Raw genomic sequence first — 13,003 nt, forward strand, 5'->3', positions numbered from 1 at the left:
GCTTGAGATCTTTGTAGTTTGGCATCATTTGGATCAATGTGCACACGGTATCACACTTTCCATCCAATGCTCTTAGGATCTTCTTGATGATGAATCTGTCGGTCATCTCTTCACTCCCTAAGCTGGCAATCTCATTTGTAATAAGAGCAAGCCTAGAGTACATTTCAGCGACACCTTCACCATCCTTCATTTTGAACTTGTCAAGCTGACTTTGGAGCACGTCCAACTTGGATTCCTTGACGGATTCGGTACCTTCGTGCATATCAATCAAAGTGTCCCAAATTTCCTTTGCATTCTCAAGACGGCTGATTTTGTTGAATTCTTCGGGGCACAATCTGTTGAAGATGATATCACAAACTTGAGCGTTGTATTGCAGCATCTTTAATTTTTCCGCATTAGCTTCACGGTTTGGCTCTCTGCCATCAAAGAATTCACCTTGAAAGCCAATACAAATAATAACCCAAACGGCGGGGTTATGTCCGAGAATATGCATTTTCATCTTATGCTTCCAACTAGCAAAATTAGTACCATCAAAGTAAGGAGCTCTACGGTGATAATTTCCCTCGCTAGACGCCATACTCTCCTAGTTTGTGAAACCAAGGCTATGACCGCCAAAAGCTATGGAAATCAAAGCAAATGGAGACCAAAGCTCTGATACCACTTGTAGGACTTTGAAGTATGTCTAGAGGGGGGTGATTAGACTACTTGACCAATTAAAAACTTAACCTTTTCCCAATTTTAGAGTTTGGCAGATTTTAGCTATCTTAGGACAAGTCAAGCAATCATCACACTATTCAAGCAAGCATGCAAAGAGTATATAGGCAGCGGAAATTAAAGCATGCAACTTGCAAGAAAGTAAAGGGAAGGGTTTGGAGGATTCAAACGCAGTTGGAGACACGGATGTTTTTGGCGTGGTTCCGATAGGTGGTGCTATCGTACATCCACGTTGATGGAGACTTCAACCCACGAAGGGTAACGGTTGCGCGAGTCCACAGAAGGCTCCACCCAAGAAGGGTCCACGAAGAAGCAACCTTGTCTATCCCACCATGGCCGTCGCCCATGAAGGACTTGCCTCACTAGCGGTAGATCTTCACGAAGTAGGCGATCTCCTTGCCCTTACAAACTCCTTGGTTCAACTCCACAATCTTGTCGGAGGCTCCCAAGTGACACCTAGCCAATCTAGGAGACACCACTCTCCAAGAAGTAACAAATGGTGCATTGATGATGAACTTCTTGGTCTTGTGCTTCAAATGATAGTCTCCCCAACACTCAACTCTCTCTCATAGGATTTGGATCTGGTGGGAAGAAGATTTGAGTGAAAAGCATCTTGGGGAAGGCTAGAGATCAAGATTCATATGGTAGGAATGGAATATCTTGGCCTCAACACATAAGTAGGTGGTTCTTTCTCAGAAATGGTAAGTTGGAAGTGTAGGTTTAGTCTGATGGCTCTCTCCACGAATGAAGAGGAGGTGGAGGGGTATATATAGCCTCCACACAAAATCTAACCGTTACACACAATTTACCAAACTCGGTGGGACCGATTCAACAGACTCGGTCGGACCGATTTAGTAAACCTAGTGACCGTTAGTGATTTACGGTGGGACCGACATGCAACTCGGTAAGACCGATTCGGTTAGGGTTAGGGCATAACGTAATCTCGGTAAGACCGATTACACAAACTCGGTGAGACCGATTTTGGTAATAAGCTTTCCAGAGAGTTGGTCAGGTAAACTCGGTGGGACCGATTTGCTCTTTTCGGTGAGACCGAAATGTTACAAAAGGGAAACAGAGAGTTTACATTGCAATCTCGGTGGGACCGATCGCTCACTTCGGTTTGACCGAAACGTTACGAAGGGAAACAGAGAGATTACAATCCCATCTCGGTGAGACCGAGATCCCTATCGGTAGAACCGATTGCCTAGGGTTTGTGGCAGTGGCTATGACATTTGAAATCGGTGGCGCCGGATAGGAAGAATCGGTGTGACCGATTTTGGCTTTGGGTTTAGGTCATTTGTGGATGTGAGAAAGTAGCTGAGGGTTTTGGAGCATATCACTAAGCACATGAAGCAAGAGGCTCATTAAGCAACACCTCATCCCTCCTTGATAGTATTAGCTTTTCCTATAGACTCAATGTGATCTTGGATCACTAAAATATAAAATGAAGAGTGTTGAGCTATTGAGCTTGAGCCAATCCTTTGTCCTTAGTATTTCGAGGGATCCACTTTCATCATCCATGCCATGCCATTCATTGAGCTTTCCTGAAATATATGTCTTGGAATAGCATTAGCTCAATGAGCTATATGTTGTTATGAATTACCAAACCACCTAGGGATAGTTGCACTTTCACCCAGTTACGTTGTGACGTTTGATAGCGCACAAGGTGTTCCTTCGGTATTCGGGAGTTGCATAATATCATAGTCAGAGGAACATGTATAAGTCATGAAGAAAGCAGTAGCAATAAAACTATAACGATCATAATTCTAAGCTAATGGATGGTTCTTGTCCATCAAATCATTCTCCTAATGATGTGATCCCGTTCATCAAATGACAACACATGCCTATGGTTAGGAAACATAACCATCTTTGATTAACGAGCTAATCAAGTAGAGGCATACTAGGAACACTATGTATTCACACATGTACTTAGTTTCCGGTTAATACAATTCTAGCATGAATAATAAACATTTATCATGATATAAAAGAAATATAAATAACAACTTTATTATTGCCTCTAGGGCATATTTCCTTCAGGCCGGGCTTGTTAGTCGAACGCGCCGAGTATGCCTGGTCCACCCCATATTTTCCCCATATTTGGGCTAGATATGAGGGGTGTCGGTTAGCCCAGGCGTTTGAGGCCCGTTTGAGACGTTCATCTGGGTCAAAAATCGTGACCGGTCATTGACCGGGCGAACGGCTAGGGCGCTTGAGGCCGGTTTGGGGAACCCGGCTATAGATGCTCTGAAGCTTCCCATAATTGGAGTAACAAAAGTACATGCATGGCACATAGACAAAAAATATGATGTGGTAAATAATTAATGACAATACAGTGGGAGCAACATAAATACATACATGGCACATCGGAAAAAATGACGTGGCAAGTAATTAATGAGAGAAGATGCAAATGGAGTAACATAATATGTTATTATTACATAGCGGTGTAAAATGAATCTACAAAATAATAAATGAAACTCTCTGTGTTATCACATCTATAACATTACCCACTATAAAGATAGTAATATAGATTAGTAATATATGCATGTTAGAGCATCTATAGTCGGACTTGCCAAATCCGACCCCCTATACATCCGCGGACGCGCCCGGCATGCCCGCGGACGCATCCGGACGACCCCTCATATTTCTCTCCCGACATCCACATATCTCAAATCGAGACTCTCAAATCCATGCACGTCGATCATAAAAGCCAATGTCGCACGTAAATAACAAATGTTGGTACCAAGCATAGATATTGTTCATATAAAATTTATTTTAAGTGCACAACTCAAACATTAGCTTTTTGGTTTTCACTGTGGGTCCACATGTGTGCTCCACAAGATCATTGAGTAGTTGCGTGTGCACCTGATGATCTGGAAGATTCTGATGCATCTGCAGAAAGTTCATAAGCTGAGCTGCATCTTGATATTCCGGGATTTCAACTTGTTCTCCGGGTGCTTCAAAATCATTAGTTTGGACTACACCATCATTCTCGTCCTTGACAATCATATTGTGCAAAATAACACAACGTGTCATCAACTGGCACAAAGTTTCTGATTTCGACATCATTGTAGCCTACACACAATTCCCCAACAAGCTTGAAGCACACCAAATGCACTCTCCACATCCTTTCTAGCCACTTTATGCATTGTTGCAAAGTGATTCTGTTTATTGCCATGTGCAGTTCGGATATGATCTTCCCAAACGTCGCCCACTGAAGATAGATGTCATTGGCAAGATAGTATCCCATGTTGTAGTCTCGGACGTTGATGGTGTAGTTGCACGGTGGTGATTCCCCATTACAAAGCCTCCTAAACACCGGAGATTGTTGAAGCACATTGATGTCGTTGTGAGAAACCGACATTTCAAAGAAAGCATGCCAAATCCATAAGTCATGTGATGCCAGCGCTCTAATATGATGGTGGCCTCTCTGGTGTGACCTTGATACATTCTTCGCAAACCTTTGGGGAAATTCTTCCATTGCCAATGAATGTTATCAATTGATCCGAGCATTCCTGGAAACCCCCTTGCCTCTCTAATAGCCAACAACTTCTTCGTGTTCTGCACATTTGGTTCTCTGAGATACTCAGGTCCAAACACCTCCACCACGACGTGGGAAAACTTGACCGTAGTCTTCACGCACGTGCTCTCCCCCATGCTGACCATCTCACCAACGGCATTTGTAGCACTACCAAGTGCAAGTATCCTCAAAGCAGTCGTGCACTTTTATTTGTCAAAGAAAGAGAGTTGTCCGCGGCAATCCCTTGTGAGCTTGAAGTAGTCGTCGTGTACCTCCACTCCATCCATAATGCGCAAAAACAATAGTTTCCACATGCGAAAATGGCGGGGAAACCATGGATCATCCAGGAAAGTAGGATTGGGAGCAAAGTAGTCCTTGTGCAGTAGCTTTGCTCCAGACACCCTATCCTGATTGATCACTCTTCTCCCTTTGATTGAGCCCTTGAGGTTGAGAATATGCTTCATTTCCCGGTCCATTTTCTCTTGCATGCTCATGAGCATGATCATGTTCACTTCTTCATGTGAATCCGATGAATAGAATAAATCATCTTGAATCATTTGACCGAACTTCATCGGTCCATACTCCTTGTCTGACTAAGGATCGGAATCCATCATTTCCCCTAATAAAATCACAAAACATCCGGTCGGACAATGCGTCGAACACATCAAGTGCAAGGCGGAGCCAGAGAGTTGCCAGGCGTACCGCGCTTCGTCACCTAGGGAAACCTTGGTTAGGGGAACCCAAGAGTACTGTTGCATGAAATTAGGAAAGAGGAACACACGGCTCGCGAGGCGGCAAATCTCTTAGCACGCCCCATATCTATTCTATTACCCCATTCAGAGTTTTTTGGGGGTTCATACCCCAAAATCACTAGTTGAGGAGTACTCATTGCAAAGATCACTTTAACTCCCCAGGTTGCGACAAGTGGCGCACATGCAGCACGCCACTTGTCGCAACCTGGGAGTTTTCTCTTTTTCGTAGATCCGTTTATTCAAAACATTTTATCTCTCAAACCGTGCGTCCAAATCTCGAGTCGCTTTCACCGTTGGATTCCTCGCGTCGAGATCTTCAAAACTAGATCCCATGTTGATAGGTTTTTTCGAACTTTTTTTTCATGAAAAAACTGGGCAAAAAAACTGGGAGCACGGGTTTTTTCCGTTTCCGAAAGAGGCACGCTCGTGCTTCTCACGAAATCACAACCCTACCTCTTGCAGAAGCAAAACCGTGACTCTCGCGGAAGGAAAAAAAAGAAGAGGAAACACATTCGTTTTCCGTTTCCGAAGAGGCATGACCGTGACTCTCGCGAAAGCATAGTCTTGCCTCTCGCGGAAGCAAAACCATGACTCTCGCGAAAGAAAAAAAGAAAACACGCTTTTTTCATTGTTGAGAGGCATGGTCGTGACTCTCCCGAAAGCACAACAGTGCCTCTCGCGGAAGCAAAACCGTGACTCTCGCGAAAGGAAAAAAACAGAAAACGCGTATTTTTCGTTTCCGCGAGGCACGGCTTTGACTCTCGCGAAAGCACAACCGTGCCTCTCACGGAAGCAAAACCATGACTCTCGGGAAAGGAAAAAAAAACAAAAAAACACCTTTTTTTGTTTTCGAGAGGCACGGCCCTGAATCTCACTAAAACATAACCGTGCCTCTCGCGGAAGCAAAAAAGTGACTCTTGCGATAGAAAAAAACAAAAAACATTTTTTTTGCCGTTTCCGAGAGGCACGACCGTGGCTCTCGCAAAAGCACACCCGTGCCTCTCACGGAAGCAAAAGCGTGACTCTCGTGAAAGGAAAAAAAAACGAGTTTTTTTTCGTTTTCAAGAGGCACGACCGTGACTCTCGCAAAAGCAAAACCATGCCTCTCGTGGAAGCAAAACCGTGACTCTCGCGAAAAAAAATATATTTTTCGCGCAATTGTTTTTTAAAAAAGATTTTGATCGAAAAGCTAAGGAAGACCGATGGAAAACAAAACGGCAAAAAAATCAGAAAGAAACCGTTTTAAAAGCCGAAAATGCGTGCGAAAAAAATATTTCAGAGAGAACGCCCAGAATGCGACGCATGGCGAATGAGCGAGAGTGTGCAAGTGACGCTGATCGTTGTGAGACTCCCGAAGGAGCGCTCGTTAACTAGTTACTCTCTTAGTGCCCCATTCAGATGAAAACTGGGCCGTGTGCAAGCTAAGGAGGCCCTATTGGTTTCAAAATAAATAAATAAGGAGGCCTACTGAAAGCCCACCGCGGCACCCCGTGAGGCAAGCACGCTCGGGGGAAGCTCAGTTGGCTCAAAAAAAAAAAAAGGCTCGGAAGCTCAGTGTCCAGCTCGACTCCGGCCTAGCCGTCGCCCGGCCCCCCTGCCTGTCCATGCCGCCGGAGAAATCGCCGCAGTCCCCAGGTGCGCCGTCCGCAGCCCCCACCCTCCCGCCCCCGCTCGCTTTGAATAGAGTTTTGGGCGGATCCTTCCTGTGCTGGTCTCCAGCAGCTAGGTTTCTTTCGACCGGGATGATGCAGCATGAGATCGGAAAATTCCACACGCTCAGTACAAAATTCGGAGTTTACATGATTAATTCTAGCCTTTCGGGTTGCTATCTTGGCTTGCACCCAAACGTTTATGTGGTGATTTAGCCAGGTATCCGGGTCGAGGTTGTGCAGTGGATTTAGTCTGACCATCATGTGAAATGGTTACTCACCGGTTCGAAAATTTTGTGGAGAGCTGTTGTAAGGCTTTAGCTTGTCTAGTTATAGTTCACTCAGTTGAACATTTGTATCAAAGTTGGTCACCTGTAAGTTTGCAACATAATTTTGCGGATTATCTACTGACAATCATAATATGGATCATATGCATCTTCTTGCCTTACTCATTTCATTGCAAAGACATAAATTTATACTTTATGACACTTGATCGGAATTTATGGGTTACAGTGGCTTGTGGACAAAGAGTTCTAATTTCGAACAAACTTGGGGAGAAGCTTGTTGGTTTATTACATGAAGCATGCTCGAAGGAACTTGTGATACTTTGTCATGGATTCAGAGCTACAAAGGCAAGTCTGTACTATCCATATGTCCATTAATCCAAGAACCTTCACTATTTTTGTTCACAATCTTTGTATGGCCATCTTACTCTGTAATCGCTTCCAGGACGACAGTATCTTGGTCGACCTTGCCGCTGCACTAGGAAGTGTTGGAGTTAATGCTTTTCGGTTTGATTTTGCTGGAAATGGGTAAGCTGCTTGTAACGACATTGTGGTGGTCATGGCATAGCATCATACCACTCATCATGCAGACTTTCCTTTTGGTGTTGAATTAAAATGTTTCTGAATTAGGAATTAGGACTAGAATTTTTCATGCACTTTAGCTATAGCAACAGCCACAGCCCCCCCCCCCCCCCCCAATTTTTTTTTAATTAATAACACAATGTTCTTTGAGTACTTCCTTGCTGACTGCCACATTCGATTTGCCTACTGTTGTTGAATTAGCTGCTTATTATCTCTCTCGCAGGGAAAGTGAGGGTCTATTCCAATATGGGAACTACCGAAAAGAGGCAGATGACTTGCGCTCTGTAGTATCTTATTTCTCAGAACAGAAGTATGACATAATTGCCCTTGTTGGGCATAGCAAAGGTAGATAATCTTCGGTCATATTTTTTATTGAAAGGACTGCACCCTGATTTCATTAATGAAAGCATAGAAGTTCATTACAAGGTTTACTGGAAGGGAAAATAATATTGTTATGCAGCTCATCAGATAGCCCATTCCCAACTTCCCTAATACAGATGGAAAATAATAGATCCTTCATATCCATCAGAGCCCCAGAACTGAGATTGTCCTGGTTTTTTCTTGGCCTGCGACAGAGTTTGATTACTGAGATACTTTTTCTGCAGTAAGCCCTGCCACACACCATCCTCATGTTCCAGCTTCCAAAGCCAATTAACCAGCAGTCTAATGTACATTAATTACAATTTAAGAACACACAGCCCTCCCATCCTTTGATAAACAAATAGTTTTCCAGTTTACCAAATGATGTTTCCTGGACCCAAGATCTTCCTGCTATAAAAGCTTCTTCATAAAGTAGCTCAACTCTTTTTCCACTCCCTTAGGAAAATTATAGAAGGATGTCATATAAATTGGAATGGCCCTGTGTGCACATATCACACACAAGCGCTAGCTGCATTAGAATGCATAGTCGACATAAATAGGTGGTAGGAACTCATAATTGGTGTACTGCTTTCTGTGTTTGCTGCCTTCTGAATGGACCTCTACAATGTAGTCATGTATAACTGAATGTAATCACAGAATATTTACATGTGCCATGCATTATATCCTGATCTCCTTGCTTTGTCGTGTAAATGTACCTGCCTCCTATGCTTTACATGTATGTTACTCCCTCCGTAAACTAATATAAGAGCATTTAGAACACTACTTTAGTGATCTAAACGCTCTTATATTAGTTTACAGAGGGAGTACTTTATACAGTATACTTCTATATTTCACCACTTCTGTTTCTTGCTTTTAGGAGGAAATGCTGTGCTTTTATATGCTTCCATGTACCATGATGTTACTGTCATTGTGAATATTTCTGGCCGCTTTGCTTTAGAGCAAGGTATGGAAGGGCGGCTGGGGAAGAATTTCCTGCAGAGGATAAAGAAAGATGGATACATAGACGTCAGAAATAAAAAAGGTGTAAGTTTGCTGCATTTAACATGTCATTATTTTGTTAAGTACTAAAAATTAAGCCTCACATGGTATTTATTTTTATAAAATACTACAGATCTGAAGCCTAGCACATGTTTATGAATCAAACAAACTTTTCCCGAGTTTTCCAAGTAAAATGTTTTTGTGCTGATTCTGGTAGTGTATATCACAAGCTTTTTCAGTTTATCTGGTGAAACCAGTTAACAAGATCAGGTTATGACCTGTGGTATGGGATGACTTACAATACATGAGAATCCATTGAATTGGACAGTTTAGTCAGTTATTTGTAAGCTTCGTCATCCTTATGTCAACCATAGGCGGTATAATTATTTTGTTTCTCTGCTTATATCCATAGACTGAATGTGCAAAATATTGTAACTGAAAGATTTATTCTGAAAATGACAGCCCCAGTGTTATGCTTACTTACTTTATTGCAATATTATCATTTCTATGCCTTTGTGCAGGGAAGTTTGAGTACCGGGTGACAGAAGAAAGTCTGCGAGATCGTCTGAGTACTGACACCCTGCTATCGAGCCGCTCCATAAGCAAAGACTGCAGGTTCTAAGCTGCTCTCTTGCACCTGAACCAACTCACGTGAACAACCCAATCATTGAGAAAAATATGCACCGATCTGCAGGGTTCTCACGGTTCACGGCTCTGAAGATGAAACAGTCCCAGCGAGAGACGCCCTGATGTTTGCTGCGCACATCCCAAACCATGACTTGCACATAGTCGTGGGAGCCAACCATCGGTACACAGGCCACGAGCAAGAGCTGACATCACTTGTACTGGATTTCATCAAGCCCCGTCCTCGAAAATCATCGTCCTTGCGTCCGAAATTGTGATCATCTGACCATTGTGGGGCTTGATTGATGTACCATTTACTTGTTACATTACCGGATGACAAAAGGCCTGTGTATAGTCGTTGTGTTGTGCTGCACTAATTTCAGTAAGATTTCTTCATCTTACATCTTCTGAACGCAGAAAGAAGCTCGAACTAGTTATCATTTCTAAAAATAGGAAATGTGCGAATTGGGCAATATCGCAAAATTAGTAGTCATGTGAAATTGATTGCTAAGGTGAAAGCAGCACTGAAGCCATCTTCTTACAGGCTTGTAATGAAAGTTCATCTAATATGTGTGCTGTAGGGTTGCTGCATTTGCGAATTGGTGAAGAACATTCTGCACATTCGGCAGCACAAGACATTGGCATTATCAATAAACTCCGGGACTAACAAAGCAGGGACCTGACATGGCTGCGATGAACTTGCAACCCTCGATAATAGGCTCTCTTTTTCTTCTGCACTTCAACCATTCTGCAGGACGAACCAAGGGGAAAAAATCCATGCAATTCTAGGAAAGACTTTCATCTGAAGAACTTCTAGTAAAGACTATGATGCATCTTAAAAGAGCAAATAAAAAGACTGAAAAGGTTATGAGACATGAATACATGATGGTTTTCGCGACGCCAAGTCTGTTTTAGTCTTTTAACACTCTCGGCCTCCTTTTGCCTGTTGTCGCATTCTTTCTGAATTTTGAAGAAATAAACTGGGACAAAACTTATCTTGCATCTCATAGAGGAAAAGAAACTAAGCCAGATGACTTGTATCACCCACTGTTTCATCTAAAAAATAATTTTATCATGAGCAAAACTCAAAAATCAGGACCAAAAGAACCTAAAAATCCGGAAACCCATTATTAACTGATAGAGACCAAATGATTCCGAAATCTAGACGTTACTTTTCCATTCCTCTCAATTCGGATGGATAGATGACACTCAAAAAGGCGCAAGCATGGCAATCAGCTCCTTCATAACGGAGGGGTGGTTCCTGATGAGATCGTCGAAGCCATCCGTGGCGGCGACAGCCCTCAGGTTTCCCAGCGTGCCCAGGAAAGCGTAGCACGCTTTCTTCAGGCCGTCACAGCAGTGTTGCTCAGCTAGTGACAGGATGGCGGCCGTGCTGTTCACCTCGATGAACCCGCACAGCTTATCTTCACAAATGAGCTTCAGCCGCTGCATATCGTACCTATCCGCCGCGGCGAGCAGGTGCTGCCACTGCCACATCGCGTCCTCATCGTCGTCCTTGTGATCTATCTCCGGCTCAGAGTCATTGTAGATGAACTCAAGCATCGCCCTGAAAACTTGAGGCTCCATGTCCTCCACATGTATGGTGTGGCCAGCTGCCGTGCTCTCCTTCATGGGGCCAAAGAGCTCGGCCTTGAAGACCCTAGACCGAGCCGCCAAGACACACCGGTGTGCGGCAATCGTCTCGCCACCAACCTCGAACGTCACGTCGGCGCCTTCCTCGTCCTTGAGGAGATCGGTGAAGTGCCTCTGCATGTCGGGCGGTGGCACCGTAACGAACGGTGAGGCGGCGCCAGTAACCTTGGCGTCGAGGACAAGCACATCGCATCGGAGGGTGAAACCATCGTCCTTGAGATGTTCCGAGTATTCGAACTCGTCCCTGCTCATGAAATTCAGGTAGGACATACCGGCAGATTTGCAAGGGAACTCGCATACTTCAGTCAAGCCAATGTATGTTGACTCCTGCTTGTCGGACTGGCCAATGAAGCTCAACACGAACTGCGCCTTGACAGGCTTCTCAACATCCTGGGCGAGGATGAGGGAGGCAGACGTACTGCCGGGCCTGGCCGACGACGAGCCGTTGGGGTAGTACTTGAGGAACCAGAGATACCCTCCGACTCTGAAGGGGCCAGACTCGACGTGATGGCCGTGGGGGGCGTCGGCCTTTGTGCGCGAGTAGCCTTCCACCACGAGCAGGTGGTACCCGCCCGCGGCGCCGGCGTCGTTGATGGCCGCCGCGGAAGGGCATAGTCTGCCGTCGCGGATCAAGGATACGCCGGCGAATGACATGGCGACTCTGATCTATTCCGCCACTATGTACGTTCTGGCGGCGGTTGTTTGGATCCGGGAGTTTTGCTAAACCACGTTTACGGTTAACAAACAGTTTTGCTAAAGCACTGCAACGCCTAGTTCTCGTAAAACTGGAAAAGTAGTAGGTAAATCGACAATTAGACATTTTTTATATAAATAAATTAAGACCAACTCGAACCAAACGGACGTCCGTTTGGATCGGCAAAAAGACACGAGCGTCCGCCTGCCGTCGTCCGCCGGTTGGTGCCTCTAATCGGCCGCTGCATTTCAGTGTGAAAACAGAGCTGGCAATGCTGCCATTAAGAGCATCTCTAGCCGTTAGCCTCCCAGGAGGCATAAAAATCGCCGCCTAAGGACGAACTGGCATATAATCGGCTCTGGGGGTGATTGGGTACCCAACCGTCGCCCCCAGGCGCCGATATCGGTCCATTTTTTGTGCAAATGTGGCCGCTTTTTGGCCCACTTTTGGTGAAAAATTTGCCCGATATCTACGCAAATCGGCTCATATTCACCGTGGTTCAGCTTGAATTCAGCATATGTAATCTTTTTTATCACATAGTTCATCACAGAAAAGCAATAGAAATTGAATAGCTCAACAACAAATAGTTCAATACAAATAATATAGTCAACAAATAAAAACTCATATTTCATCACTCTTTTCCGGTGGGGAATGTCCTATCTAGCGGTGATGGGCGGTGGGCGGCGCCGGGATAGGCAGGGTGGTGGCGAGCGCCGGGGGGGGGGGGGGTGTGGGCAGTCGTGTTTTTCCCTAGCGCCGGAGCCCCCGAGCGCCCCCAGTGCGTTGGGTTCGGCCAGCGATCATCGGGCCCAAAAACGGACCGAGCCGACGGATTTCGACGTCTTGGGGGCGTGAGTGGTTTTTTTTTCCGGCGCCGGCGCGTAAAAAAACACCCTAGGGGTCCTGTTGGGGACGCGGCCGGAGATGCTCTAATGGTTGAAGGAGGATCCATCGGCCCAACCAAGCTTGCATTGTGAAATCAGCCTAAGACCGTGTATGTGTTTATGTATAATCCTAGTAGCTAGGCATGAAGGGTTTAACTTATATCTATGCACTGCTTCAAATATGTGTGCCGCAAGGTTACTGCATTTACGAATTGGTGAATAACATTCTACACGTTTGGCAGCACACATCATTCTTTGCATTTTCTCTGAATAGAGCCGAAAACTTATGTT

General features: G+C 44.8%; 2 protein-coding genes across 3 annotated transcripts; one reads left to right on the top strand and one right to left on the bottom strand.

Annotated features, from left to right (window-relative positions):
* Window positions 1–6,455: 6,455 nt before the first annotated feature.
* On the top strand, window positions 6,456–9,882 carry LOC123142436 (uncharacterized). Of its 2 annotated transcripts, none has more exons than XM_044561351.1 (7): window positions 6,456–6,618; window positions 7,146–7,264; window positions 7,362–7,444; window positions 7,722–7,843; window positions 8,736–8,900; window positions 9,379–9,472; window positions 9,552–9,882. In XM_044561351.1, exons 1-7 carry the CDS (start codon window positions 6,588–6,590, stop codon window positions 9,757–9,759), a joined length of 822 nt encoding a protein of 273 aa, XP_044417286.1. In that variant the 5' UTR covers window positions 6,456–6,587; the 3' UTR covers window positions 9,760–9,882. The 2 variants fall into 2 exon arrangements, with proteins under 2 accessions (XP_044417286.1, XP_044417292.1); XM_044561357.1 differs by having other exon boundaries at window positions 6,474–6,618; window positions 8,817–8,900.
* Window positions 9,883–10,338: 456 nt separating this feature from the next.
* LOC123142453 (BTB/POZ and MATH domain-containing protein 2-like) lies at window positions 10,339–11,874 on the bottom strand. The gene has a single exon (XM_044561362.1). It carries the CDS (start codon window positions 11,786–11,788, stop codon window positions 10,691–10,693), a length of 1,098 nt encoding a protein of 365 aa, XP_044417297.1. The 5' UTR covers window positions 11,789–11,874; the 3' UTR covers window positions 10,339–10,690.
* Window positions 11,875–13,003: the final 1,129 nt, after the last annotated feature.

Source organism: Triticum aestivum, chromosome 1B (genome assembly GCF_018294505.1).
Source record: "Triticum aestivum cultivar Chinese Spring chromosome 1B, IWGSC CS RefSeq v2.1, whole genome shotgun sequence".
Lineage (NCBI taxonomy): Eukaryota > Viridiplantae > Streptophyta > Magnoliopsida > Poales > Poaceae > Triticum > Triticum aestivum.